The 27,291-nt window shown below is 51.5% G+C and overlaps 1 protein-coding gene across 5 annotated transcripts in view; it reads left to right on the top strand.

Moving 5' to 3' along the window:
- The window catches only part of MYO19 (myosin XIX), a 34,399-nt gene that overhangs the window by 1,160 nt on the left and 5,948 nt on the right, over positions 1–27,291 (top strand). For 2 of the 5 annotated variants that reach the window (XR_003004888.1, XM_024757710.1), the window contains exons 3-21: positions 958–1,111; positions 4,483–4,621; positions 4,955–5,103; positions 6,934–7,047; positions 13,561–13,693; positions 14,332–14,401; positions 14,936–15,053; positions 15,706–15,802; positions 15,941–16,017; positions 17,674–17,764; positions 18,228–18,399; positions 20,433–20,506; positions 21,204–21,325; positions 21,522–21,635; positions 21,877–22,053; positions 22,382–22,534; positions 23,505–23,612; positions 24,505–24,575; positions 26,167–26,270. Coding sequence is in view for 4 of the 5 variants with exons in the window: in XM_024757710.1 (XP_024613478.1) it covers positions 1,100–1,111; positions 4,483–4,621; positions 4,955–5,103; positions 6,934–7,047; positions 13,561–13,693; positions 14,332–14,401; positions 14,936–15,053; positions 15,706–15,802; positions 15,941–16,017; positions 17,674–17,764; positions 18,228–18,399; positions 20,433–20,506; positions 21,204–21,325; positions 21,522–21,635; positions 21,877–22,053; positions 22,382–22,534; positions 23,505–23,612; positions 24,505–24,575; positions 26,167–26,270 (2,095 nt within the window). In the remaining variant the exon portion in view is untranslated. Of the gene's footprint in view, positions 1–74; positions 224–957; positions 1,112–4,482; positions 4,622–4,954; positions 5,104–6,933; positions 7,048–13,560; positions 13,694–14,331; positions 14,402–14,935; positions 15,054–15,705; positions 15,803–15,940; positions 16,018–17,673; positions 17,765–18,227; positions 18,400–20,432; positions 20,507–21,203; positions 21,326–21,521; positions 21,636–21,876; positions 22,054–22,381; positions 22,535–23,504; positions 23,613–24,504; positions 24,576–26,166; positions 26,271–27,291 lie in introns of all 5 variants that reach the window. The other 3 variants (XM_024757711.1, XM_024757712.1, XM_024757713.1) reach the window with 3 other exon arrangements.

The following is a 27,291-nucleotide window of genomic DNA, read 5'->3' as shown; positions in this document are numbered from 1 at the left end:
CCAGTCAGTGTCCAGGGTGAATGTGTCCACCACAGTCCTGATGCCCTCTTCTGCCTGAATTGTCGTTTTTCCAGTTTCCATGGCAGCCCCTATCCCTGAGGTCTTTCAAAGGCTGGATGTATTCAGGGGCTCAAGAAAGTCTCCACCAAGGTCACCCCAATGACACCCCTCATTCTCATCCTTCCTTGCTGGGGAGGTGTGAAGCCTGGGAAATTCCAAGTCTGTGAGTCACTTACAGTTTTTCAGAGATTGGTCTAAGCCCAGCTTCACAACACCGGCTCTCTCAGACGGGTTCCCCTCCTCTGAAATCTTCGCCTTCTTAAAGTTGACACTGAACTGTTCCACTTGATTAGTGCTCCCAAATGGATCCTCCATCCTTAGTACTAACAATATTTCCCCTCTGAATGAATATTCAGAGTTGTACTTTGTAGGGTGCTTTCACCTGGTTGCCCTTCACAGCCACTCCTTGTGAGGTAGACAAGATGAGGAATGAAGGTGGGTGGGGAAGGTGTGATGGCTTACCAGTGAAGGGCTGAGCTGTGGCTTCCGTCCCACACAGCAACTTTCCTGGAACATCAAAAGTTGACTCCAGCCTCCCTGCCCCACTGACTACTGACTGTACTAAGATAGGACATTTCTGTGTGCTGGAGAGGATAGGGCACGAGGCATCTGTCTTCCGGTGTCCTCATCCTGCATGGCACGCTGACTCAGAAGATTTGCAGCCCCACCTCACACCCCGTAGTAAAACTGGCCCTGAAGGAGCCCAGGGCGCCTCTGGAGGCTCCTGTAAGTTTCCCGTGTTCCCTCATCGGCAGGGGGCATCACAGACTCCCTCTCTGCCCAGGCTCACCCGGGTTCTCATTTTGGTTCTTCCTGCTTGGTGTGAGGAGCAGGAGTGAGTCACCCTGGAGAAGCCATCACCTGTGTGTGCCCCTTGTCTTCCCTCTCATGCCACAGGCTCTAGGGTGATTTGTCTCAGAGATTCCTCAAGAACTGAGCCCTTTGCAGGACTCATGCCCCAGCCTGTGCCCCCATGACCAGGTGGATAGCACTCCTTGTGCCTGCGACCCAGAACCCTGGCTGACCACATTGAAGCAGGATGCTCCAGCAGGTAAACCCTCACCCTTCGATAACCCTGGCCCTCAGGCACCTGAGGCACCTCCGCATCTTTCATTTACCTGAACGAAGCTTCCACTGCTCTGACCTGGAAAGAAGGGAAAGACCCCTTAAAGGTCTTTCTTCTTTTCTGTCTTCAGATAGTCATTCCAGTGCTTTTCACGTGCTTCCAAGAAGCTCTTCCTGATACCTAATTTGAATCTCCCCTGTTGTGGTTTTTAGCTCTTTTCCCTGGGATGGGTAAGATGGGCTGGGTGAGGGAATCCTTAGGGCGTTTTGGTGACCTTACAAGCCTGAGCTGGTGAGGGAGTCCTGAGAGATGTCCCTCACAGCCTGAGTTATTAAGGCAAGTGGAAGGCTGTGGCCTCCAAGAGGAAGTGTTCCTTGAAGCTGAGCCTTAAAGAATAAGTAGGAATTGGGACTTCCCTGGCAGTCCAGTGGTTAAGACTCCGCCCTCCCACTGCAGGGGGCACGGGTTCAATCCCTGGTTGGGGAACTAAGGTCCTGCATGATATGCAGTGTGGCAAAAAAAAAAAAAAAAAAAAAAGGTAGGAATTAGCCAGGTGGAGAAGGAAATAAGCAGTCCAGGCCAAGAGGTCAGCCTGTGCAAAAATGTGAGAGAAGAGGACCTATGTGGAAATATACAAGAATTCTGATGATGGATCATGGAGTCCACGGTGGGTTGCTGTAGGGACTTGAAACCTGCCCTTACTCCAGGCCTCAGCCTCTGAAAGACTCCTATGGCCCCTGTCCTGCCCTTCACTGTGGAGCCCTATCTCATACCCATATCATCCTTCACATGCACCTCTTGGTCCAAAGACAATGCCAGTAGATATTTGCTGAATTTTTATTTACTGAGTGTTGCCACTGGCCTGAGGCAGATGCTTCCTGCCCTTTAGGAGATCACGGTCTAGTGGAGTCCTAGGCAGGTAAGGCAGGATAACTGAGAGTGAGGTCAGCCAGCCTCAAGGGAGTCATGGTAGACTCTGCTACTTGACCTTCTCCCAGCCTTTTGGCTGATGAAACAGGCTTGAAGGCTGGAGAGAAGCATGCAGGACAGTCATCTGCTCTGGGCTTTCTTTATTGTCCATTTTTGACTTATTTCTTATTTAAAAAGCAGTAACATTTATCGTAACTGTACGAGCAGCTGCTCTGTGTTGAGCCCTTGCTATATAGTAGGCACTGTAGTAAGCATTTTACACATTTAGTTTTGTTTAGTCCTTGAGAAAGAGACCGTGTCATATATATAGTGCTATTATATCCCCATTTTGGAGATAAGGCTCAGAGCAGTTAAGTGACTTATTCAAGGTCAAGTTCATTATAAGCAATGTGGGAAATACAGGTAAGCAAAAAGAACATTAAAGTTACCCATAATTGTACTGCCCAGAGATAACCGACATTTCAGAGAATATCCTAGATTTTTTTCCCTAAATATGTATTTTTAAAATATTTAAAGGTATCGTTCTCTTTGTAATCTGCTTTATTCCATTGTAAGGTTGTACTATAATTTAAGCTACTATTTGGACATTTGGGTTATTTTCAATTGTTTTGCAGTTGTAAATGTTTCTATATATACTGAACATTTTTATGACCTTTGCATAGGATCATGTTCTAGAAGAAGAATTGCAGGCTTAAGGGACATACGTAGTTTTAAGGCCTTTAATATATTATTGCCTAATTAGAAGGACTGCTTTTAACAAAATTATATTATAATAGCTAACTTTTGGTGGAAGAGACCAGATGCCTTTTCTAAATACTTTATGTGCTTGTTAGCATCTATGAGGTAGATGCTACCACCATTCCCACTTTACAGATGAGGAAAATTGAGGCACAAAGAGATTAAGAAACTTACACAAGATTATACAGCTAGGAAGTGGTAGAATCAGGATTCAAACCCAGGCAATCTAGCTTTCAAGTCCAAGTCAAGGACCATGATACTCAGCTGCCTCTCTGGAAGGATAAGAGCTGTTCATAAATTATGGATGGGGGACTTCCCTGGTGGCGCAGTGGTTAAGAATCCGCCTGCCAGTGCAGGGACATGGGTTCGATCCCTGGTCCGGGAAGATCCCACATGCCGTGGAGCAACTAAGCCCGTGCGCCACAACTACTGAGCCCGCGTGCTGCAACTACCGAAACCCACGCGCCTAGAGCCCGTGCTCCGCAACAAGAGAAGCCACCGCAGTGAGAAGCCCGTGCACCGCAACAAAGAGGACCCCCTACTCACCGCAACTAGAGAAAGGCCGCGCGCAGCAACAAAGGCCCAGCGCAGCCAAAAAAAAAAAAATTATGGATGGCTTTGTGAGTGATTTTCTTTTTTCCCCTAGAGCAGAGGGATTCGCATAGACCCAGTCATGCTCTGACCTTGGCAGTTATCCTGGAGGCCAAGAGCCTGCTTTGTACATTCATCATTGTGGGCCCAAGTTCAGAGAACAGGCAACATCTTTGGAAAGAAACTTATTACTGGGCCTCTCAAATGACACTTGGCTCCTTGGCTTGAGGGTTTGAACTCTAAGGTTAAGTAGTATCATTAGAAACCCACACATGTTATATCATGGACCCCTTCCTCCAGAATCAGATTTCAGCCAAGTTACCGTCTTCTTTTATTACCCACACCATCTTTCCTGCAGCCCCCAGGGAGAAAAGAGGAGCCATGGGATCACAGGAGGAAAACGGAGAGGAAACATGTGGAAAGTGTTGGCATCGAGGATGGGCAAGGGAGAGGGAGAAAGGGCCACTTCCCCTTGGTGCTCGTTCTTGACCTCATCTGAGCCAGGCTTCTTCTCAAGTAGACCAGGGCAGCAGGAGCTAATTAATTAACCAGGCTAAATTTAAGCCCCAAGAGGCGGCTGCTGAAGGCATGGGGCTACCTCATAGCTGAGTTTTCATCTGAAGCTGAATGGTCTCTTTCAAAAAAGGGCCAAACCATGGTTGTTTTCCTTTGCAGTTCTCCTGTAGCAGCCTCCCACCTTGGGCCCCACCCCTGCCAGCCCAGTAATGCTGGTAGCTGGTCCGGCTAGAAGCTGGAACTCATGGCAGAGGAGAGGGGATAGCATTTATTGATTTACTGAGTACATGTTATGTGGCAGGCACTTGACTGAGTGCTTTGTATATGTCTTCTTATTTTTCTTCCAAATAGCCCTGTGAGTTGATTTTATTTTTCCTAATTTACAAATAAAGAAGCTGTGGCTCAGAGAGGTTAAGTAACTTACCGAGTCTCACAGGCCTAGTAAGTGGAAGAGCTGAAGTTTGAACAACCAGGCTATGATACTATAGGCCTGTTCTCTTTCTGCTGTACAGGCCCCCACCCTTATGTAGCTGCCAGCTGGTCTGAGTACCAGCTCTCCTGGCCCTGTTACTCCCTCCCAGGTTAATGGCCACAGTTCAGGCTCTGATGCCCATGGTGGGGAATCCCTCAGAGAAGACCTGCAGGAGTTCCTGGGCGGGGAGGCCCCGCTGCACCAGCTGGATGACCTCACCAAGGTGAATCCTGTGACACTGGAAACAGGTATGGGCCCCCCCTCTCCTCGAGTGTGCCGTCTCCAGTGGGTGGAGGTGTGATGAGGGTATTCAGCACTGCTGCCCCTGGCCAGACTAAGGCAGGCAGGACTCCTGACCTGGAGCCAGACCTCTGCCTGGCAGCTGCCCCCGGGCTCCCCAGTGCAGCCTTTGCTCCAGATGTGGGGCTCAGCTTAATTAGATCTTGTACCTACTCTTCAGGGAGCTGCTGGGATCTAATGGCTCTTGGCTAATTGCAGAGGGAGCGCTGTTAGGTGGGTGTTTGTATGTGCAGTTATGTCTCCATTTGAGCCAGAGTTTGCTAAAGGCACCTCTGCCTCAGTCCTGAGGTGTCTGCAGGCCCGGTACATGGCAGACACGTTCTACACCAGCGCTGGCTGCACCCTGGTGGCTCTGAACCCCTTCAAGCCCATCCCTCAGCTCTATTCACCAGAGCTGATGCAAGAGTACCACGCTGCTCCTCAGCCCCAGGTAAGACTCTCCGCTGCCTGTGGCCTCAGGGCTGCCCCTCCTCCCCTAGGCTACCCTGTCCTTATCCATGTATTCACCAGCCAGGTAGTCATTCAGAGTCTACTGGTGTCATGGCCCTGCCCACCAGGAGCTCACAGAAGTTTGGACATATACCAGTAGGTGCAAAGTGGGAGATAAATACTTGTTCAACTGATTTTGGAATTTAAAATAGGGACATAGGACAGGTGATTTTTATTTTCTTTGTAAGTTTATTAGTAGGAAAGAATTTATAAGGGTACATTTGTGTATTTAACAAACTACTTTTTTGGGAAAAGGATAAAATGACATGTGATAAGGATTGCCCTAGAAAATTCAGCACATATTCATCTTCACTGATTGGAATGCCAAGTAACTTCTTTTTTATATAAATTTATTTTATTTATTTATTTATTTATTTATTTTTGGCTGTGTTGGGTCTTCGTTGCTGTGCGCGGGCTTTCTCTGGTTGCGGCGAGCAGGGGCTTCTCTTTGTTGCGATGCACAGGCTTCTCATTGTGGTGGCTTCTCTTGTTGCGGAGCACGGGCTCTAGGCGCGTGGGCTCAGTAGCTGTGGCTCGCGGGCTCTAGAGCACAGGCTCAGTAGTTGTGGCGCACGGGCTTAGTTGCTCCGTGGCATGTGGGATCTTCCCGGGCCAGGGCTTGAACCCGTGTCCCCTGCATTGGCGGGCAGATTCTTAACCACTGCACCACCAAGGAAGTCTGCCAAGTAACTTCTTGTGGAGGTGAGGATGGAGCTGGTACAGGCAGGGAATGGACCAGTTGATGTTAAAGTGCAGGGAGAAGCAAGAGCTGACTTGCTGGCCAGAGGGAGGTATTGCAGAGAGAGGCAGGAGATGAGATAAGCCAGGACTGTTGAAGGGTCTGATGCACCACAGCAGGCAGAGTGTCCACAGAGGTTCTTCATCAGGCGTGGGGGTGGGGCTGTGAACGGAGCCGACTGTGGGGATAATCACCTTGGAAGTTGGGGGAGTTGGGTTCAGGAAGGTGAGACAGGAGACAGAGAACAGTTGGAGGCTTTGTAACAGTCCAGGTGGGAGGTGGATGGGGTGAGGGCAGGGGGAGAGAGGGACGGTTCTGACACCATCCAGAGTGATGTCCTATCAGTCATTCCGGGCCAGGTGGTGCTGCGCGGGCTGTGCGTTGCACAGGTTGCCTGGCTCACGCGTGGTTAGTGTACGAGTGGAAGCCAGGAGAGGCCTGGCCAGAGAGCCCATATCTGACCGACTGTCTGCTTCCTCAAAGGCAAAGCCATGTCCTGGTCCTCTCTGTTTCCTCAGTGCCCAGCACATTGAGGGCAATTAATACTCGTTGATGGAAAGGAGAACAGTGACTTTGGAATTCAAATCACATGGCTGCACTTATTTGCTGTGGGGACTTGAGAAGGTTATTTAACCTGTCTGAACCTCAGATTTCTCATCTATAAAATACAGTTAGCTATCCAACTAATGTACAGAGACTTCTTAGGCAATACCTTGTAAGAAAGTTCTTGCAAATTGCAAAGTACAGTAACATAAAATAATAAATAGCAGAATAAGACTGTTGAGGTAAGATAAGATGGGAGGATAAAGTGTTAATGTCGTAGACTGGTCAAGGCCAGCACTGCTTCCAAACTGAGAGAAGATGAATGGGTAAAGCCCACAGTTGGGCTAACTTTGTTACTTCCAGGAAATTTTTCTAGACAAAGCCTCTGCCACTGCTGTGGGCAGGCTCCCCATCTCAGCCGTCATTGGATCAACCACTCCTTGAAGACAGGCGTTTGCTCACATGACCTTTCACCCCTTGATGTTTCAGAAACTGAAGCCCCACATCTTCACTGTGGGTGAACAGACCTACAGGAATGTCAAGAGCCTGATTGAGCCAGTCAACCAGTCTGTTGTCGTCAGTGGAGAGAGTGGTGCTGGGAAGGTAAGAGGGCCTCTTTCCCACCCTGTCAACTTTGTGACTGGCTGGATGGGCAGGGAGGCAGAGGAGGTCACTCCTCTTGGATTCAGTGTGCAGCAGTGGGCGGGAGCTGGGCAGGAAGTCAAGAGGCAGGGTTCTAGGCTCTTCCACCGGCTCTACTGTAACCCTGGGTGAGATTCTTTTTTCTCTGAGCCTTCATTTTCTCATTGAAGGACTCTCTCAGCTCTGACACCATTGGACACAAAAGTCAGCTGTTGGGGGTTCCAGCATAGTGCTTAAGAGCACATCAGAAAGATATTTAGCTTTTGCAAACCTCATTTCTTTCGCGTGTAAAATGTCAACACGTAACTCATGGGACTACTGTGAGTTAAATGAACTAGTGCGCATAAGGCACTTGGTGGCATGCTGGGCACGTGGCAGCACTCCTCCAAAAGTAGTTAGCATTCCAATAAGGAAGTAGCCCACCTGCATCTCTGGGTTGCCCTTGATGGCAGGGGCCGTGCATTGGGCCAGCTGTGGGGAAGGACAGAATCTCCTGATGTGGTCATGTGGTCCCTAGGTGGCAAAATCTTAATAGGTGAGACAGAATGTTGTACAAGGATGAGTGAGGAGTTGCACGGCTGGTCAGAGGAGGCTGCTAGCCCAGGCCTCGCCACCTTCTCGTCGAGCCTCACCAGCAACCCCACCCCTTCCTCAGCATTACCTTCACAAGGGATTCTTTGGACCATAAACCCCCTCTGCCTACACTCGCATGTGAAAGCATTGCTGAGCACTGAGCATCTGCCAGCTTCTAGGCTCTGGGCTAGCCAGTAAGGAGTGGCAGGGGGAGGAACAGAGGAAAAATGCAACATCTGGCTTTCAGGGGGCTCTTAGCTCACTGGGAAAGACAGACAAGGAAACAGATGGAGACAGCAAACTGTAGGGATGAGGGCTAGGACTTGGGTGAAGAGGGGATCTTTGAGAGCTATATCAAGTTCGCCGGTGTAGTGGCTGAGGCCCAGCTCCTGGATGAGCCCATTGTCCTCCAGAATTGCTCTGGGCAGCTGAGGCTGGACCTGGCCCTAGACCTGTGCAACCAGAGCTCAGTAACCCTTTATTGAACAGCCACTGTGGTCGTGGGCTGGGCCTGGTATCCTTTTCTATTTTAATTAATTTATTAATTAATTAATTTTTTTTTTTGCGGTACGCGGGCCTCTTACTGTTGTGGCCTCTCCCGTTGCGGAGCACAGGCTCCGGACGCGCAGGCTCGGTAGCCATGGCTCACGAGCCCAGCCGCTCCACGGCATGTGGGATTTTCCCGGACCGGGGCACGAACCCGTGTCCCCTGCATCAGCAGGCGGACTCTCAACCACTGCGCCACCAGGGAAGCCCTAATTTATTTTTGATAAATAGTAACATAGTGACATAGCTCTCAAAAATCAAGCAATACTACAAGGCTTACATAAAAAAAACAGCAACCCTGCCCCATATCTCTCAGCCCTATGCTTTCACATCTTTTAGCAGTTTGTTTGGGTGTCTCCATCCATATTTCTAAACAACATGCTTATATTATTAGTTATTGATTTTTCAGTTTTGACCTTATCTGTTCATTTCCTACTTTGATGAGAATTTAGCCCTTTTTCCCTGCCCCCAAATACATACATACATAATCACGATTTCTGGGTAAGTTAACATATGGTACTTGTAATTACAAGTATGTATGTATTGTTCCCAGCAGAGCCCTGTAACATACCATGATTATATTTCTTTTCTTGTGTAATTTTTCTTTGCCTCTACTTAACAATTGCCCCCACTTTTTCACTTGTTTAGTTTCTATATACCTATTATTAATTCATTATCAAACTTGTCACCAAAACTGGAAAACACCTACCCAACAGGTGCTTTTTTTTTTTTTTTTTTTAAATCACACTACTTCCAGGATCTTAGTTCCCCAAGCAGGGATCGAACCCGTGCCCCCTGCAGTGGAAGCACGGAGTCTCAACCACTGGACCGCCAGGAAATTCCCTCAGGTGCCTTTTTTTCTTGGCGATGCCCTTCCTAGAGTTCTCACGTCTCCTACTCACATTCAGACTGGTGGCTGCCAAGGGCTGCTGCCACACAGCTATTACCTGGGAGCTGTCTGCCTCACTCTGGGGATCCAGGTTGTCCTCTGTTCTGTGATAGATCTCTTATTGTTGGAGCCCAGTGGATTCCTCTTCATCCTTTACTGCCTTGTTTTTATGGAGCATATTCTTCAGTAGCTTCCCGACAAAGGTTACTTGGAGGGCATATTTTTGAGTTGTTGCACATCTGCAAATGTTTATTCTGCCTTAATTTGACATGTTGGCTGGATATTATAATTTCAAATTGGAAATCATTTTCTTTCTGAATTTATAAGTTATTTTCTTATATATTCTTTTGAGTGTTGCTGTTGAAAGTCCCAATCCATAAATGGTGATTTGTGTTTTCTTTCCGAAAGTTTTTAGGGTCGTCTTTTTTATCCATAGGTATTGAAATTCACAGTGGCGTGTCTTTTCTCACTTGCTGTTCTGGATACTTTATGTGGGTCTTTTTAACCTTGAAACTCATGTCCTTTAGTTTGGGAAAATACTATATCTGTTGATAATAATTTAATAATTTACTCCCCTTGTTTTCCCTTTCTGGAATTCGTATTAGTAGGAAGTTTGATAAATTGTCTAATATCCTGTTTTCCTCATCTATTCTTCTGTCTCTTAATATTTTGTCCTGTCTTCTGGGAGATATTCTCTACCCTTCAATCCTTTTGAATTTTGAATTTTTATTAAAAATTTTAATTCTAAGAGTTCTTTCTTGTTCTCTGAATATTATTCTCCCCCCAGCATCCTGGTCTTATTTCTTCTCTTATCTTTGAGGATATTTCATGATTTTTACTTGTCTTCTGTTCCTTTCATTTCTATTTCCAAAATTCATTTCTGTTTCCTTCTAGTTCCTTTTCTTCCTTTGTTGTGATATTTGTCATTCATGTAAAAGAAGTTTACCAAATAGTTAGTGATCCTTGAATTTCTGTTTATACTTCAGAATAAGGCATTAAGCAACTGATTAGAATCTCTTACGTTTATGGACAGGAGGCCTCACTACGGATAGCTTTCTAAACTGGTGGGACCCTGAATGTTCGTAACTTGTCTTATGAGCTTGTCAGTATCTCCAGAAAAGATTCTTCTAATCTCTTCATGAGAGAGGTGGAAACTATAGTTAAGTGGAAATGATAAAAGCGTAAACAACTCTTATTAGCAGACTAGACATGCAGAAGAATTCATCAGTGAACTTGAGAGTGAGTCAATAGAAATCAAAAAATAAAGAGAAATTTGGGGAATTCCCTGGTGGTCCGGTGGTTAGGGCCCATGCTTCTACTGCAGAGGGCACGGGTTTGATCCCTGGCTGGGGAACTAAGATCCCACGTGCCACATGTTGTGGCCAAAACAAAACAAAACAAAAAAGAGAGAGAAAATTGAAAAACAAAAAGAAAAGCACATTCAGGAGCCTTAGTACAATATCAAATGGTTTACCATACTTGTAATTGATGTCCCAGGAGAAGAGAGAGTGTGGGTCAGAAGTAATATCTTAGAAAATTAGCAAAAGATAACAAGCACAGATCCTAGAAGCTCAGGAAACACTAAGTAGGATGCATACAAAGAAAACACACCTAGGCATATTATAGTCAAATTGCTGAAGGCAAGCATAAGGAAAAAATCTTAAAAAAAAAAAATCTTTAAGGAAGCAGGAAAATATACGTAAAGAGGAACAAAGATAAGAATGATAGGGACTTCCCTGGTGGCACAGTGGTTAAGAATCCATCTGCCAATGCAGGGGACACAGGTTCAAGCCCTGGTCCTGGAAGATCCCACATGCTGTGGAGCAGCTAAGCCCACGCACCACAACTACTGAGCCTGTGCTAGCCCGTGAGCCACAACTACTGAAGCCCGTGCACCTAGAGCCCGTGCTCTGCAACGAGAAGCCACCGCAATGAGAAGCCCACTCACGGCAACAAAGAGTAGCCCCCGCTTGCCACAACTAAAGAAAGCCCGCGTGCAGCAATAAAGACCCAACGCAGCCAAAAAAATGAATGAATGAATGAATAAATAAATAAATTTTTTAAAATCATTCATTCTAAGGTGAAGACAGTAACAGTTTATTGTAGAGGTACAATGGAATCATAGAAGTACATAATTCAACCAGAGGCAATAAAAGGAGAAAAAAAGTAACAAAGATCACATGGAACAACTCAAAAAGAAATAATAAGATGGTAGATTTAAACCCAACCATAGCGATTATTAAATGTAAGTGGACTAAACTCTTCAATTAAAGACAGAGAATGTCAGAGTGGTTTTCTTTAAAAAGGCAAGACTCAAATTATATAATGTCTTAAAGAAACCCACTATAAAGATATAGATAGGTTCAAAGTAAAAGAATAGGAAAAGATATACCATTCCAACACTAATCAAAGGAAAGCTGAAGTAATTATATTAATACACAAAGCAAAAACAGTCGAAAAAAATAAAATCAAAATTAATAGTTTGATATTTGTGCATTCTTTTCAAGTACACGTGGAACTGATATGGGCTATCTTCTGAACCACAAAACAAATCTCAATTTGAAAAGATTAAAATACAAACTGTTCTCTGCCCTGAGTAGAATTGAACTAGAAGTAAATAACAAAGATATCTAGAAAATCCCAAAGTGTTTGGAAATTAATACCTTTCTAAATATCCTTTGGGTCAAAGAAGTAATCACAAGGAATATTAGAAAACACTTTGAACTGAGTGAATATTAAAGCAAAACACATCAAAATTTGTGCTTAAAAGAAAAAAACAGTGTGTAGTAGGAAATTTGTTGTAACGTTGAACACTTATATTCAAAAAGAATAAACTCAAATAATTGACCTGAACCTCTACCTTAAACTAAGGGAAAAAGAATAAAGTAAACCCAAAGTAAGCAGAAGAAGGAAATAAAGTTAAAAAAAACCCAGTAAAATAGAAACAAAAATAATAAAGCAAGTGAAATCTATGGTTATTTCTTTGAAATGATTAATAAAATCTAGTCAAACTTAGAAAGACAAATTACACATGTCAGAAATGAAAGAATAGACATAACTAAAGATCCTACAGATAAGAAATTTTTAACTATTACAATAAATTCTACAATTTAATAAAATGGAGAAATATTTTGAAAGACACAAACTGCTGAAGCTCACATAAGAAGAAACATATAACCTGAATATCTAAATCTATGAGACAAATTTAAGTCATCATTAAATATCTTTCCTCAGGGCTTCCCTGGTGGCACAGTGGTTAGGAACCTGCCTGCCAATGCAGGGGAAATGGGTTCAAGCCCTGGTCTGGGAAGATCCCACATGCTGCGGAGCAACGAAGCCCGTGAACCACAACTACTGAGCCTGCGCTCTAGAGCCAGCGAGCCACAACTACTGAAGCCCATGCGCCTAGAGCCCGTGCTCCGCAACAAGAGAAGCCACCAGAATGGGAGCCCACGCATCGCAATGAAGAGTAGCCCTCACTCGTAACTAGAGAAAGCCCACGTGCAGCAGCGAAGAGCCAACGCAGCCAAAAATAAATTAATAAATTAATTAAAAGAAAAAGAACTAAGGGAATAAGACACAAAACCACAAAGGGAACAGGAGAGATATGAGGAGTGAGAAGTAAGACAGCATGGATATGCAGGGGGGCCTGAGTCTTCAAAAAAAAAAAAAAAATCCTCATAGAAAGCTCCAGGCCCAGGTGCCTTCACTTTATGGATTCTACCAAGTATTTAAGGAGTTGACATTACCAGTTCTATACAAATTCTTTCAGAAAATAGCAGAGAGGGAGCACCTCCCACCTCAGAGGGAGACCTAAAAGAATTTACCAAAAAAGCTACCAAAAAGACCCAAAACCAAACAGAAACAAAGCTAAAAACTTGTAGTGAGGTGTAGGGAGTTTATCAAGGTGACAGGGTACAGTCAGTATATTAAAATCTATTGTTTCTCTGTCCTAGCAATGAACAAATGGAAATTAAAATCAAAATAGACCTCATCTCAAGTGATTAAAAACAAAACAGTGAGAATTTTGTAACTAGATTGCCTTGGTATAAATCAGAGCCCTATCATTTACTAGATATGTACTCTTCAATAAAGTTAAAATTTTTTCTATGCCTGAGTTTCATCATTTTGAAAACAGGTAGTATGTAATTGCATCTGTGTCTGTAGGGTTGGCAAGAAAATGCATGGAAAGTCTCCTTAGGTCAGTAGCCTGCTGAGGTCAGGGTGGGTTGTCCTCCTCTGCCCCAGCCCCCCTCATTTCTTAAATGCATCCTCAGGAGCTAGGAGAAGCAGAAGTAAGTGTCCCCATTTCACAGACGGGGAAGTGCCTTGCCCAAGGATACAGTTAAACTCAGCATTCACCCTTTGGTCAGCAGCATACATGGTGGAAAAGAGGGCTGTATCAGGCAGGCTCAGAAGTGGGAGGGAACGTGGACACAGCTCCCACAGGGCTGTTTCTGCCACAGACATGGACGTCCCGCTGCCTTATGAAGTTCTACGCTGTGGTGGCCGCATCACCCACATCCTGGGAAAATCACAAGATTGCAGAGAGGATCGAACAGCGAATCTTGAACTCCAACCCCGTCATGGAAGCTTTCGGTGAGCTTGGTGTCCTCGGCACAGTACCTCAGTCCCATTTCTTCTGGAATTTGCCACCTTCCAGGGAAAGGAGCTGTGTTCTCTTTAGGAGAGGGGTGGAGGATAGTTTATCATTCACTGCCATGGATCCCCAACTTCCTCCCAGGTACCCTTAGCCTCCTTCCAGTAGAGGTGACGTCACTCTGTCGTCCCCTCCCTCTAGCCTAAGCAGGTGTAGCAGTGGTGCTGGAGAGGACCTTCTGGCTCACCCAGTCCAAGCCCCATCCTTCCAAACAGCTTCCTGATGGTTCAGGGAAGGGGACTTGTCTAAGGATGCACAGCAGTTAGTGTCCATGTTGGCACTCTAGACGTGCCTTACCATCTGCCTCAATAGTAACAGCTTGGTTTTGATCCTTCTCCTTCAGAGAAAATAGTCCCTGACTGCCTAGATTGGCTCTTTCCACTTCATTGCCAGGAAGTTCTAACTCAGCTGAATCGCATTTGCTAAAGCCCGAGTGCCCAGTCCATAGTCCTGTCCCTTGTGACATGGAAACCAACAAAGGGGGCTTTAGGTGACTTGAGGATAGAGACCTGGCCCCAGCAGACCTGAGGCCACCTTAGCCCCTGGGGACTCTGTAAACACAAGGTGTGATCTGTAGGGAACGCGTGCACACTGAGGAATAACAACAGTAGCCGCTTTGGGAAGTTCATCCAGCTCCAGCTGAACAGGTAATCTCTGCTACCAGTCTCTGTGCCAGTCTGGCTGCTGGGGGCGGGGGAGTGTGACAGTGTCTGGGGCAGTGCCCCGCCTGGGCCACCCCTGTGGGCAGAACTCAGCTCCTCCTGGCATGTTTTTATGTGTGATAAGTGAACCTGAGGGTGATCTTTGAAGCTGGAGAGCTCTAACTCCTCCAGCCTGAGGGACCCTGGGGCAATGTGCTTGTGCAGCCCATGTGTTCTGACTTCTGCCCTTGCTCAGAGACTTCTAGCTAAACTGCCACCTCTTGGCCACACCTCTGAGCTTGAAGCTGGGGCTCTGTTCCTGCCTCGGGATGGGGCAAAACAATGTACAGAGGCCTTGGTCCTGCCCCTGAGCTGGTTGGAGGGCAATGTCCCAGACCCCCAACCAAGGACTTGCTGAGTGGTCCCTAGTCCTCACAACCCCCATTGCCTAAGTGGAAGAGTTGGGGGAGGTTGCAGTCTGGCACACAGTAAGTGCCCAATAAACGTCCATGGGATGAACAGGCAACTAATGGGCTCCAGCCTGCTTGTACCCAGGGCCCAGCAGATGACTGGCGCTGCAGTTCAGACCTACTTGCTAGAGAAGACTCGAGTGGCCTGCCAGGCCTCCAATGAGAGGAACTTCCACATCTTCTATCAGGTCTGTACCAGGTGGGGCCCACAGCTGCCCAGATGCAGGGCGGAGATGGGTCTGTGCCCCTAAACCTTCCCCTCCCTGCCTTGCTTCATGCCTGCCTGTCCACCTGGTTTCAGCAATGCCACCACTTATTCCTACAAATTTTATGTAACACTTCTGCCACACACTGGGTCTTGGCTCCCAGGATGGTTTTGGCATGGGAACGTGCTTGCCTTCTCTGTCAGATCAGAAGGTCCTTGAGGCTGGGACTGTCTCCACAATGGAAACTCTCACTCTCAGATGGAGGGTTGTCCTCGAATGGCAACTGGGAACAAGGACCTCCCTAGACTGTGCCTCCTCCATCAGACTGGGGGACCCCCAAGGCATGGGTAGTACATCTCCCTGCTCTCAGATTGGGACTGGGGGCTCCCCAGGTGGAGTTTTGCTTTCTTCATCAGACTGCAGACACCCTCAGTGAGTTTTTTTGCATCGGGTGGAGACGCCCAGAACTGTTCGCTGCTGCTTTTGCCCCCCTGCCTGCCCTGGGCTCTCTACGGGAACCTCTCAGCCTTGTGACATTCCTGCCGTTTCTCACTGCTCTCATCCCAACCCCAGGCTTATGCAGGCCTAGGCTTCCCCAGCACCCCCAGCTCAGCCCCCGTCCCCATCCCCACAGATCTGCAAAGGAGCCAGTGCGGACGAGAGGCTCCAGTGGCACCTCCCTGAGGGAGCTGCCTTCTCTTGGCTACCCAACCCAGAGAGGACCTTGGAAGGTAGGGGGAGCCTTACCCAGCACCCTGGGCTGGCCCGGCAGCGCCCACCCATCCCGACAGGGCCTGCCTCCCTCACCCCTCGCTGCCCCTGCTGACCTCTGGTCCTGACTCTGGGCTGTGACTTGGATTCCTTTTCAGAGGATTGTTTCGAGGTGACCAGGGAGGCCATGCTTCATTTGGGCATCGATGCCCCCACCCAGAACAACATCTTTCAGGTCAGAGGAAAAGCCACACCACTAACATGTGGCAGCGGTGATGGGCAGCCCCTTTCATAGGGCCCTTCTCTCAGTGTGTGAGACTCTTTCCCTGAGGCTCTAAGATGTTAGGCCCCACTGCACAATCTCCAAGGAGTCGCCCGCCTCTCTGTGAGGCTGAGCCTGGAGACCGGGGGTCAGGGTGGACGGGGGCAGAGAGGACAGTGGCAGGGCACATAGTGCTATAGAACAGGCCAGCACAGTGACCCACGGAGGTCAAAGGGCAAAGTGCCTGGGTCAGTTATTGCTCCATTAATCAGAATAGAGAAACGATGCTGCCATGTGGTTGTCTAGTGTGTTAAAAGTTTTAAAATCATGTTCACACCTCTTAGCTCACTTGGTATTTTTCAACAGACCCATGGGTATGGAGATTATTCCCATTTAATGCTTGAGAAAACTAGAGACCTGCCCACGGCCAGACAGCACTGAGTGGTGCAGATAGAGTTTGTACTGGACGTAGTAATTCCGACTTCCCACCCTCTTCCTCTTCCTCCTGGGACACAGTGCTCACCCAGAGGAACTGGGCCCCGCTCATCCCCACTGGTGGTCTCCCTTCTCCCATCTTTCTCCTCACTCCTGCGGAGCGGCGGGAGGGGATCTGTAGGATTGGCTGGCAGCAGAGACAGGGATGCCGCTCCAGGGAGATGGCAGTGCAGTGGAAAGAGACCTCCACCTCCAGAAGGGGGCTGCTCAGGCTGTAGGGGGAGATCACAGCCAGTATGGGCACCACCAGCCAAGAGCTTGGCCAGAGGGACAGCACATAGGACAAGTTGACAACAATAGGAGTCTGGACAGGAGTGCTGTCTTGAGGGTGTATCCCAGCCACACTGCCCATCAGCACAGTAGTCTTCTCCTGAGGTGGGTTGTGGCCTGAAAGCCAGTAGCATGTGGGCACACCCTTTCTGGGACCAGACAGGGATGGTAGGAGAGGCCCTGCTCTACCGATACCAGGTCCAAAGGTTTCCAAGTTGCTGGACCCAGGGGTCCCCTTTCTACAGCCCCTGGGGGCTCATCCATGTGGGTCATTGAGTGCGAAGGCAAGGGAGCACCCGCTGGACAGAGACTAAGATCACAGATCCTGCCCTAGGCCAGGCTGTCAGAAGCCAAACAGTGCTGAGAAAGAGCCAGAAGGAGCCAGAGCCAAGCCCCCACCAGCCACACAGAGGTGGGGCCAGTCCACGAGGAACAGGAGTGGCCTTCCCACACCGTCTGCTCCTGGAGTTGGGGGGCAGGGGGGACAGACTGTGGGTGACGTGGCGGCCCCAGTGGCTGCCCCGGGAGGGATCTGAAGTTGAATTGCCTGGGTTCTCATCCTGCCTTTCTCCTTTACCAAGTGCGTGGCCTCGGGCTTGTGATTTAACCTCTCCCCATCTCATCTATTATCATGGGCACCACCATAGCAAATGCCTCATTGGTTGTTGAAAAGATTACAGGAAATGATGCATGTAACTTGTGTAGAATTGGGTCTGGCCGAGTCATGGAGTAAGTGGGCAGTAATTGAGAGCTGTTACTATTCTGTTATCATAATTATCATATTCAGCAGGAGAGAGACCCTCCCCAGGCTGGGCTCCAGCCCTTGAGAAGGGGCCCACTTCGTGTCCTCTCCTGCCCCCTCAGGCCCTAGCTGGACTGCTGCACCTCGGCAACACCCGGTTTGCTGACTCCGGGAACGAAGCCCAGCCCTGCCCACTGATGGACGATGCTAAGTGTGAGTGCAAGGATGGGGGGCCTGCACCTCAGGCTTTGGTCAGACACCCGGGGAGCAAGGCAGGCCCTGCCGGAAAAGAGGCGACATTTGGTGGGATCGGGTGGGAGGGAGGCCAGAAGGTGAAATTTGGAATCAGTGCCCTTGAAGCCATAAGCTATAGGGCTCTGCCCTGGAGAAGTTACTCCTCACCCCATCTCTGCTGCAGCAGATAGCATCACCCGCATCTTACAGATGAGAAAACGAGAGTTGGAGGGTTTATGAAGTGGTTTATCCCACTCATGGCCATGTGGACTGGCACACAGAAGCCCTGGGTTCAAGTCCTGCCTCTGCCTTGGCCAAGCCTCCTCACCCACCTGCACCTGGGTTCACTCTGCCCCATTGGGTGGGTCGTGGTTCCACTGTGATGACTTCACGGGGCCTTGGGCAGAGCGATGTTTGGATGGAGGGTGTTTGTGCCTCCCAGGCTCTGTCAGGACATCGGCCTCACTGCTGCGGCTCCCAGAAGACCCTCTGCTGGAGACACTGCGGATTCGAACCATCAGGGCAGGCAGGCGGCAGCAGGTGTTCCGGAAGCCCTGCTCCCGGGCCGAGTGTGACACCCGCAGAGACTGTCTGGCCAAACTGGTCTATGCACGGTGAGTGCTCTGGGCCCTGCCCTCCTCCCAGGCCCCCCCATCTGGAGTTGGAACAGACCCCTTAGGCAGTACGGCTGGGCCCAGGGTGAGGGCTGCCAGATAAAGCAGACGAGTTCCCTGCCCTTCTCCCCAGACCCTGGGGGGCAGGAGGGCGTGGCTCCTGGGCTTTCCCCGAGCAAGGCCCTTGGCTTGATTCCGGACTACTCTGCGTGGAGAAGTTGCCACCTGGCCTAGATTCAGCATGTTACTAAAGTACAGGAGCCTGGCTTGACCTTGGTGATAGGTGAGGAAGGCCTGCCTGCTCTGCTGGCAAGGCCAGCCCCAGAGGTGATGTGGGTCCCTCCCAGGTCCGGGTGCAGACCCATGGGTGAATAGGCTCCTCTGTCTCTGTGTGCCCTTGTACTCTTGGTAGTCACCTGGGGAATCTGATAGATGGTGGTAGAGCCGGAAGCTTTGCCCACAGTCTTGAGCAACACTGCAGCAGGTGGAGCCCAGAACGGGGAAGGCGGGGGTCCTGTCCTTTTCCTGTTGGTTCTGTGGGCATCTCTACCCTTTGGCCATGTGGTTAAGGGGTGATTTGTTACTCTGGGTTCTGAGACCCTTTGGGGTGCCATTGAGGGTGTCTAGGGCCCAGGCTCCTCTGAAATTATGGGACAGAACACGTGTGTGTGTGTGTGTGTGTGTGTGTGTGTGTGCGCGCGTGTGCGTGCGTGTGCTTATAGGAACTTGGGTGCCTGTGGAGAGGGTCCCCCTGGTTTCACGAACTTCTCAAGAGCTAAGAGCCTGAGAAGCTCTGCTAAGGGGATAAGATCCTCTGAGTGAAAATGGCCCAGGGCAGCTGGGCCCAGACTGAACCCGGTTCAGCAAGGTACTCTGTTCTCACGCCCTAGAAGCGAATTTCAGGTCAGAATTTGAGGCCAAAGATTTTTAAAGCTTTTGTGTCAAATCACTGCAAAATGAGCAGGGTAAAGTGTGATGATCACAGACACAGTGAGTCTCTAATCATGGATCATTTTACACACAGCAAACAGGTCATTGTATCACTAGCTCACTCATTTTTAGTACCTCAAATGGGTATTTGAAGTCCTTGTTGCAAAAATAGGAATCATTTACTGAATTGAAAAAAGGTTGCAGAGCAATTACTTAAACGAATGGTAAGGAAGAAACCCTTATATAGTATCATATGTGTCACCATGTTGTACAGCAACCATCCCGTCATCTCAGGGGCGACGGTTCCAGAGCACAGGTTGCCATTGTCCACCTCGGGTGACGCGGGGCCCCCTCGTGCAGGATGGAGTAGGGGGATGTGGTGGGGCCTTGAGCGCTGGCCTCTGCAGGCCGAGGTTTGCAGGGGAGTCCAGTGACCTCAGTGCTTCACGGTCCCACCCAGAGCTGCCTGTCAGCCCCTTCTCATCAAGATGCAGCTGGGTGTCGGGCCAGGGGACTGAGGCAGACCCACTCCCTGTCTAGCCCCAGAAGCTCTACTGGACCTCAGTGGTATCACAGGTTCAGTTCCAGACCGCCACAATAAAGTGAGTCACGCGAATTTCTTGGCTTCGTGGTGCATAGCAATGTTGTGCTTACACCATACTGTAGACTGTTAAGTGTGCAATAGCTTTATGTCCAAAAGAACAATGTACGTAACTTAATTTTAAAATAACGCTGTTGGGGAAATGGCGCTGTTAGACTTGCTTGATGCAGGGTTGCCACAGACCTTCAATTTGTAAAACACGCAATAAAGCAAAGCACAGTAAAAAGGGACGTGCCTGCAGTTGGTCCCGTGCTCAGTCTTGCTCGCGGACAGGCCAGGTCTTCGTGTGCCCGGGAACGTGCGTGACCATGGCCTGCATGTGTAGTAGGTCAAGACAGGATGGGCAGGGCACGAGAGGAGAGTGTTCAGCCCTTGACCTGTCAGGCTTAGAAGACAGGCCGTCCAAGGTGTGGCACCCAGGCTGGAGGGACAGTCCTGCCACCCCTCAGGCTCAGCCTGACGCCTCTCACCAGAGCCCACTCCCCCCGCCCCACCCCAACAGGCTGTTTGACTGGCTGGTATCGGTGATCAACAGCAGCATCTGTGCGGACCCCGACTCCTGGACCACTTTCATAGGTAGCAGGGGCTCACCCTCCAGGAACCCTCCTTCAGAAAAAGGACAGGAGGGCCTGGCACAGAGAGCAGAGCCCTGGGTCTACTGCGGGACTCCGGGCAGCTCCTTTCCCTCCTCTGCACCCATCTCCTCACCCTCCACCAGTGTGTGGGCAAGGTCTCTGCTCTCTGGTGCCCGCATCTGACCGTCCCTAGCCCTCCAGGCAGGCCCAGCTGGCGGCCGGGCCATGAGGGCCCCTCGTCTCCCCGGAGACCCAGCTCCGGTCTCAGGAGAGTAGTGGGGGACGGTGAAGGAGCTAGATTAGAAGGGACATGGGGGACATGGTAACATCATTGGAACCTGCTAGGGGAGGAAGTAAAGCTCAGAAGCGTCGGTGAAGTTTGCTCACAGAATGGAATTCTAGGCACCAACTGAGCACGTGAGACTCAGGCCGTCCAAACCGGGTTGGACACACAGCGTTCCCCAGGACCTGGTTCCCTGACACCTCATTCGGCCTCTTCCTGCTCTGAGCTCTGAGGGGACGGGAGGCTGCCCTGGGAACCACGCTGGGGTGGGAGGTGCTCTGCTCACCGCTGGGTACTGTCCTCACCCCGCCTCAGCTCTGGGTTGCCAAGCATGAGGCTTCACCCTGGGCTCCTGTCGTCCCGCGGGCCCCGCCTCCTCCTGCCCTGGCCCCACGGGGTCTCCGCTTCCTGCCAGGCCTGCTGGACGTGTACGGGTTTGAGTCGTTCCCCACCAACAGTCTGGAACAGCTGTGCATCAACTATGCCAGCGAGAAGCTGCAGCAGCACTTCGTGGCTCACCACCTCAGGGCCCAGCAGGTGAGGTGGGGCCGCTTCTGCCTTCCCTCTCACTCCCTGGCCCCCAGCCCCGTCCCTGCATCTGACCAGGCGTCTTCGGTTCCTTCTTTCACACCGCTCTGCAACGGGCTGTGGTGCTGAGGCCAGCCGTGGGATGGCCAGCTGGACCTCAGACCACAGTTGCCTTCTGCCACCCCACTCCCACCTCTGCCCCCAGGAGGAGTACACAGCTGAGGGTCTGGAGTGGTCGACTGTCAGCTACCAGGACAACCAGACCTGTTTGGATCTCATCGAGGGGAGCCCCGTCAGCATCTGCTCCCTCATAAACGAGGTCGGGGGGTCAGCTAGTGTGCAGAACACCCGAGTGGGGCTTTGGGCTTCTCTGGGACCTTGAAGACCATCTGTGCTCTCTGTGTGCCTCTTTCTATCTGCATAATGGGTTTGCTAGCCCTATAACCCCTCCTTTTCAGGGTCACTGTGATGCTCCCATGGGTCCACGGCGTGGGGACTGTGAGGGTTGTGAGCCCCTCTCACCTTGTGGCTGACCACCTGTCCCATCCCGGCCCACACAGGAGTGCCGCCTTAATCGGCCAAGCAGTGCAGCCCAGCTCCAGACACGCATTGAGAGTGCGCTGGCTGGCAGCCCCTGCCTGGGCCACAACAAGCTCAGCCGGGAGCCCAGCTTCATCGTGGTGCATTATGCGGGGTCTGTGCGGTACCACACCGCAGGCCTGGTGGAGAAGAACAAGGTGAGGGCTGGGCCGTGGCCTGTGGCCCCTGCGTGAAATGAGAGGCTGAGTCATGGCTGCATGTGTGTGGAAGCTTCTGTCATGCGCCCTCCCCTCCTGAACATCCTCCCGAGTCCAGGGTCGCCTCTTGGGCCCTCCTCTCTGAGGTCTCTGCTAATTAGGCACAACTGCCCAGAAATGGATGCGTTTCCTGGCTTCTAGGCACCCAGTAGACCAGCTCTGAACCTCTTGGGCTCAGGCCCTGCCCTTCTTCTGGGGCCTGGGTGAGCAGGGCTGGCAGCCCGTGGGCAGCACCATGCCTGCTCTCACCCTGGTCCTTTCCCCATAGGACCCCATCCCCCCTGAGCTGACCAGGCTCCTGCAGCAATCCCAGGACCCCCTGCTCAAAGTGCTGTTTCCTGCTGACCCTGAAGAGAAGTCCCAGGAGGAGCCCTCTGGCCAGAGCAGGGCCCCTGTGTTGACCGTGGTGTCCAAGTTCAAGGTGGGTCCGAGTGCTGATGCCACGTGTTTGGTTCACTCATCAATCTCCAGTGCTTACCAAGCACCTCCCAGGATCAGTGCTGTGTGCTGGGAGCACTGAGGAGTCAGGTAGCCGTGGTCCTGGTCCACGGAAGACAGAGACCGGAAACTGACAGAGGGACTGTGTATGTAGTTGACGTGACAGGAAGCCTAGGGGCGCGTGGGTGGCAGTGCGGCCTTTCGCCCACTGCTGATAGGGTGATTGTGGAAGAGCAGTAGTTACCTGAACCTCTGTGACTGGCCCACTCCCAGTTCCCTAGCTTCCTGCTCAAACTCTGTCCTCGGCCAGAGCAGACGGGTCCCCTCCTGCCGTCGCTCCGCCCTTGCACGTTCGGCTGCACCACCCCTCGGCTCCACCCTCACTCCCGCCCTCCATTCCCCTTCTCTTAGTTTATTCCTCGTCCTCCTTCCAAACGCAGCCCTCGCATCACCTCCCATGGGAGACAACCAGGGGAGCCCAGGTTTGGTTAGCCCTTTCCTGCCCAGCCTCAGACACACCACTGAGAGAGCCCAGCCCACGTCTGCAAGGCCCGTTAGGCCCCGAGCTGTGAGATGACGGCAGACGGCCATGTCGTAGCCCTGGCAAGGCTTCCAGCACACAGGACGCGCTTGGTCGCCCAAACAGCTGTCGCCCAAACAAATGGCAGTGGGTTCTGAGATGCTTCTCTCCTGGAAAGGTTGCTCTGGTCGGGGGCGGCTGAGACCAGATGCAGGGAGACCAACCCGGTGGGGAGGGCCACAGGTCAAGAAGGGTCCCTGGAGGCGGAGGTGAGGAGTGTGCTCTGGGCACACCCAGTGAGAGCTGCCAGGACTCATTCAGGGCATGTGAGGATCCAGCTCTCGGGGCTGGGAGGGCTGCTTGGAGGTGTCACTAACCAGGGCCCAGCCGGTGCTCCCCCAGCAGCCTGACCCACGGTCTCTCCCCTCTGCAGGCCTCCCTGGAGCAGCTTCTGCAGGTTCTGCATAGCACCACACCCCACTACATTCGCTGCATCAAGCCCAACAGCCAGGGCCAGGCGCAGATGTTCCACCAGGAGGAGGTAATTCACACTGGGCCAGAGCTGCTTTGTGGAGGGTCCCATTCGGCCAAGACCCTGGAGGGGTAAGGGGCAGGACGTCTGCTCCAAATGGAGTGACATTAGGGAGGGCTTATCTCCCCAGCTCTGGCAGGACAGTCATGTACAGTTGTGTGGTCTGTGTACTGCATGGTGGCCCAACCACAGGAGACAGGTAGGGGCTACAGTGCATCTTGCTCTCTGCTCACCAAGCCATGTGCCCTGACAAGAGACTGAGGCTGCCCAGAGGAATGGGTGTCTTTTGTGATCAGCTGGAAGTCTGTGTCACTTTACAGACCAGACACAGTGCACTCTTTCTGATGGATAGTTTCTAAAATTTACACAAAAGCACTCTGTGGCCAGCAGCTGCCCTTTGCCCTTTGGAGGGATGTGGTAGAGATATGAGAGCTGGACGATGCTGGGGAGTGTCCCACAGTCGACTGGCAGATATGACCTTAGGGTTCATAGTCAGGACCACTGCTCTGTGGTAAAGACCTTGGTTGGGTCCCAGAAGCATCTTCACAGTATAACCTCCCCTGCCTCTTAGCTGTGACTCATTCTATTGACTGCAGAATATAAAATAAATAAAAAAGAGGAAATTGGATTGGGCTGCATTGTGAGGCAAAGACGGGAGCGGTGAGACAGCCAGGACTAGCATTGGCCTCAGTTGTACCAGAAGCCAGGCTTCAGATAAGGGGACCTGGGGCCACCAGGACCCTTTCTAACAGGGAGATTTTCTCAAGGTCCCTTGATTTCTCACTGCCCCAAAGACTGCCCATCAGGAGAGCCTGCAGATCCACACCAGCAGGGCCACAGGAAGGGTGGCATTTGGGGCCTGCTGGCCCCATGCTGCAGCCCTGTGTCCCTAACCCTGCAGGTCCTGAGCCAGCTGGAGGCCTGTGGCCTCGTGGAGACCATCCACATCAGTGCCGCCGGCTTCCCCATCCGGTGAGTGGGCCAGTCCATCCAGTGCAGGGGGCAGGGCCAATGCCAGGGTGGAGCTCAGGGCGTGGGTCAGACGAGAGCCTGACCAGCCCAGAGCAGGATGTGGAGATGAAGAGAAAGAGGCAGGTCCACAGAAGTCGGCCTGGAGCTCTAGGGCTGCGCTCACTTTCTGTGGCCTGTTTTGTGTAGGCACGTTGCCTGGTGTGTATCAGTGAATAAGAAAGGTGAGTCTTGCCTTCTTGGGATGTACATCGCTGTGGAAAGGAACAAAATGTGCCATTAGGTGGACAAATGGGGAAGGGGTCAGGACTGCTCAGGGAGGGGCCCTCTGAGCAGCTCAGGCCTAGGGAAGCAAAGCCAAGGGGCCAGCCTGGGAAGACTTGGAGGAGGGGAGAGTATTCGAGACCCTGGGAACAGCAACCCCAAAGCTCCCAGGTTAGGACCTGAGAGATGCTAAAGTGACCAGAGCACACACAACAGATGGGGGGAAGGGGGGAAGCTCTAGGCCACGTGAAGACTGCTGTCTTCCTGAGGGCCGTCGGAGCCGCTGGGCATCGTAAGCAGGGCATGCTGCACGCTCGTTCGTGTTCCGTGGCTGCTGTGTGGAGGCTGCCCTAGGGTCAGGAGAGGAGGGAGATGAGCGGGCGGCTGTTCCAGGTAGAACAGGTGTGATGGCGGCCCAGTGAAGAATGGAGAGAAGTGGGTAAAAGTGGAGTGTGGCTTGCCGTAGAAATGGGACTGTGAATGGATAGACGGTGGGGTATGGGGCAGGGGAGCAGTCGACTTCCAGGCTTCCATCTGAGGCAAGTGGATGAATCGGGACACAGGACAGTCTGGGGGAGAGGGCATGCGAGAGTCCGGTTTGAAATGGAGGGGCACGTGAGGGTCTGTCCTCAGTGACTTTTAACACCGTGAGCAAGGAGATCACAGGGGGAGAGGGAGGTCTGAGGCCATTCCCTGAGGAACGCTCACGTTTGGAGAGGGTGGATGACGAGAAACCAACAACTTGGAGGGGGTTGGGGTGAAGGAGGAAGCCAGGATCGTGGGTGTCCTGGAGGCTGAGAGCAAGCTCTACAAGGGAGAGGGGTCAGCTGGGCACCTGCTGCTGAGAGGCTGGTCAGAGCACTGACCCCTGGAGTTGGTGGCCACACTGGTGCAGTTTTGGGGACAGAAGCCAGACTCAGGAGGAGGAAGTACCGATGTGTAGGGAAGCGCTGCCGTGATGGGGAGCCGAGACCCCGGGTGGCAGTGGAGGGGGCTGTGGCGTCAGAGGGGAGATGTGCTGAGCCCCTGTGCACGGCAGGAGTGACCCAGGTGTCTGGGGAGAGGCTGGCGAGCCCCTTTGGGAGGGGGCAGGCTGCAGATCCCCTCCTAAAAGAGCAAGGCTCCGTGTGGGTAGGACCAAGGCTGCAGGAGCAGGAGGCCCAGCATGCACTGGTCTGCACCGGCTTCCCGCCAAGGGGCCTAGTAATGCCATCCGCTCAGTGGGCACAGTCAGGGCAGCACCTTGCTGGTGGTTGAACAGGTGAAACAGTGACTCCTGGCTCACGGCCAAAGTCACTTCATCTCTCCTTCCGCCTGCTTTGGCTTCCAGGGTCTCTCACCGGAACTTCCTGAAGCGGTATGAGTTACTGAGAAGGCTCCGTCCTGGCGCAGCCCCCAGCCCCCATGGCCCACCTCCAGATGAAGGGCGCTCAGGTGAGGCGCCCATTTGCCAGTCACTCGTTCACCCAGTTTCCTGAGCACTTACCTGGGCCATCTCAGGGTGAGGGGCTGGGGCTTCAGAGATGAATAAAACACAGCCCTGCCCTCGGCTCTTGGCTCAGTGGGGGAAACAAACTAAAAGAAGACAGACAATGGGGAAAGTGGAGACACAGAGTTAGGAACAGAATGCTGTGGGTGGTGCTAGAGAGGTATGAATCGGGAAGGCTTCCTGAAGGAGCTGGTGTCTGAGGCTAGATGGGATTAGCCAGGTGAGGGGCATTCCACAGGCAGGGACAGCACTGTGTGTAAGAGGAGCTCCAGGCTGTTCAGTGTTGCTGGCTCATAAGGGCAAGAACAGTAGTCGGTGAGGCTGGGGGACAGGCAGGCCCACTCGCAGAAGCTGGACTTTCTCCTCCAGGCAGATGGGAGGCACTTCGGGGGATGAAGGGAGTGGCGTCAGCCTCATGCTTTCTGGAGGCCACCGTGGGGCGCCCCGTGGTTGGCCAGAGGGGAGATAAGCTAGAGATTTGGGCACAGCCGGGAATTGTTGGGAAGAAATTGGCCAGACTTGGCAAGCATGTGATTCGATGTAGAGGGAGAGGAGAGGAGAGAATTAGCCACGCCCAGCCAGTGGGGAAGAGAGGTCTGGGGAGGCTGCCGAGCCCTTCCCGGCCAGTGGAGACATCCGCAAGGTACCGGCCAGCTCCCACCTCAGGGGAAAGGCCTGGTCTGCTGGGGTTGTTGCATGTGGCGTCACTGAGGCTATGCGAGTCGGTGAGAAGGCCTGGGCACAGGTGGAGGGAGAAGAGGCCAAGGACAGGACAGACAGACAGACACATACACACACACACACACACACACACACACGGAGGGAGAAGAGGCCAAGGACAGGACACACACACACGTGCATACACACAAAGGGATAAGAGGCCAAGGACAACACACACACAGGGATAAGAGGCCAAGGACAACACACACACACACAAAGGGATAAGAGGCCAAGGACAACACACAC

This window comes from Neophocaena asiaeorientalis, unplaced genomic scaffold (assembly GCF_003031525.2).
Source record: "Neophocaena asiaeorientalis asiaeorientalis breed wild unplaced genomic scaffold, Neophocaena_asiaeorientalis_V1.1 scaffold327, whole genome shotgun sequence".
Taxonomy (NCBI): domain Eukaryota; kingdom Metazoa; phylum Chordata; class Mammalia; order Artiodactyla; family Phocoenidae; genus Neophocaena; species Neophocaena asiaeorientalis.
Note: the sequence above shows the minus strand (reverse complement) of the source record. Positions and strands in the feature narration are given on the sequence as shown.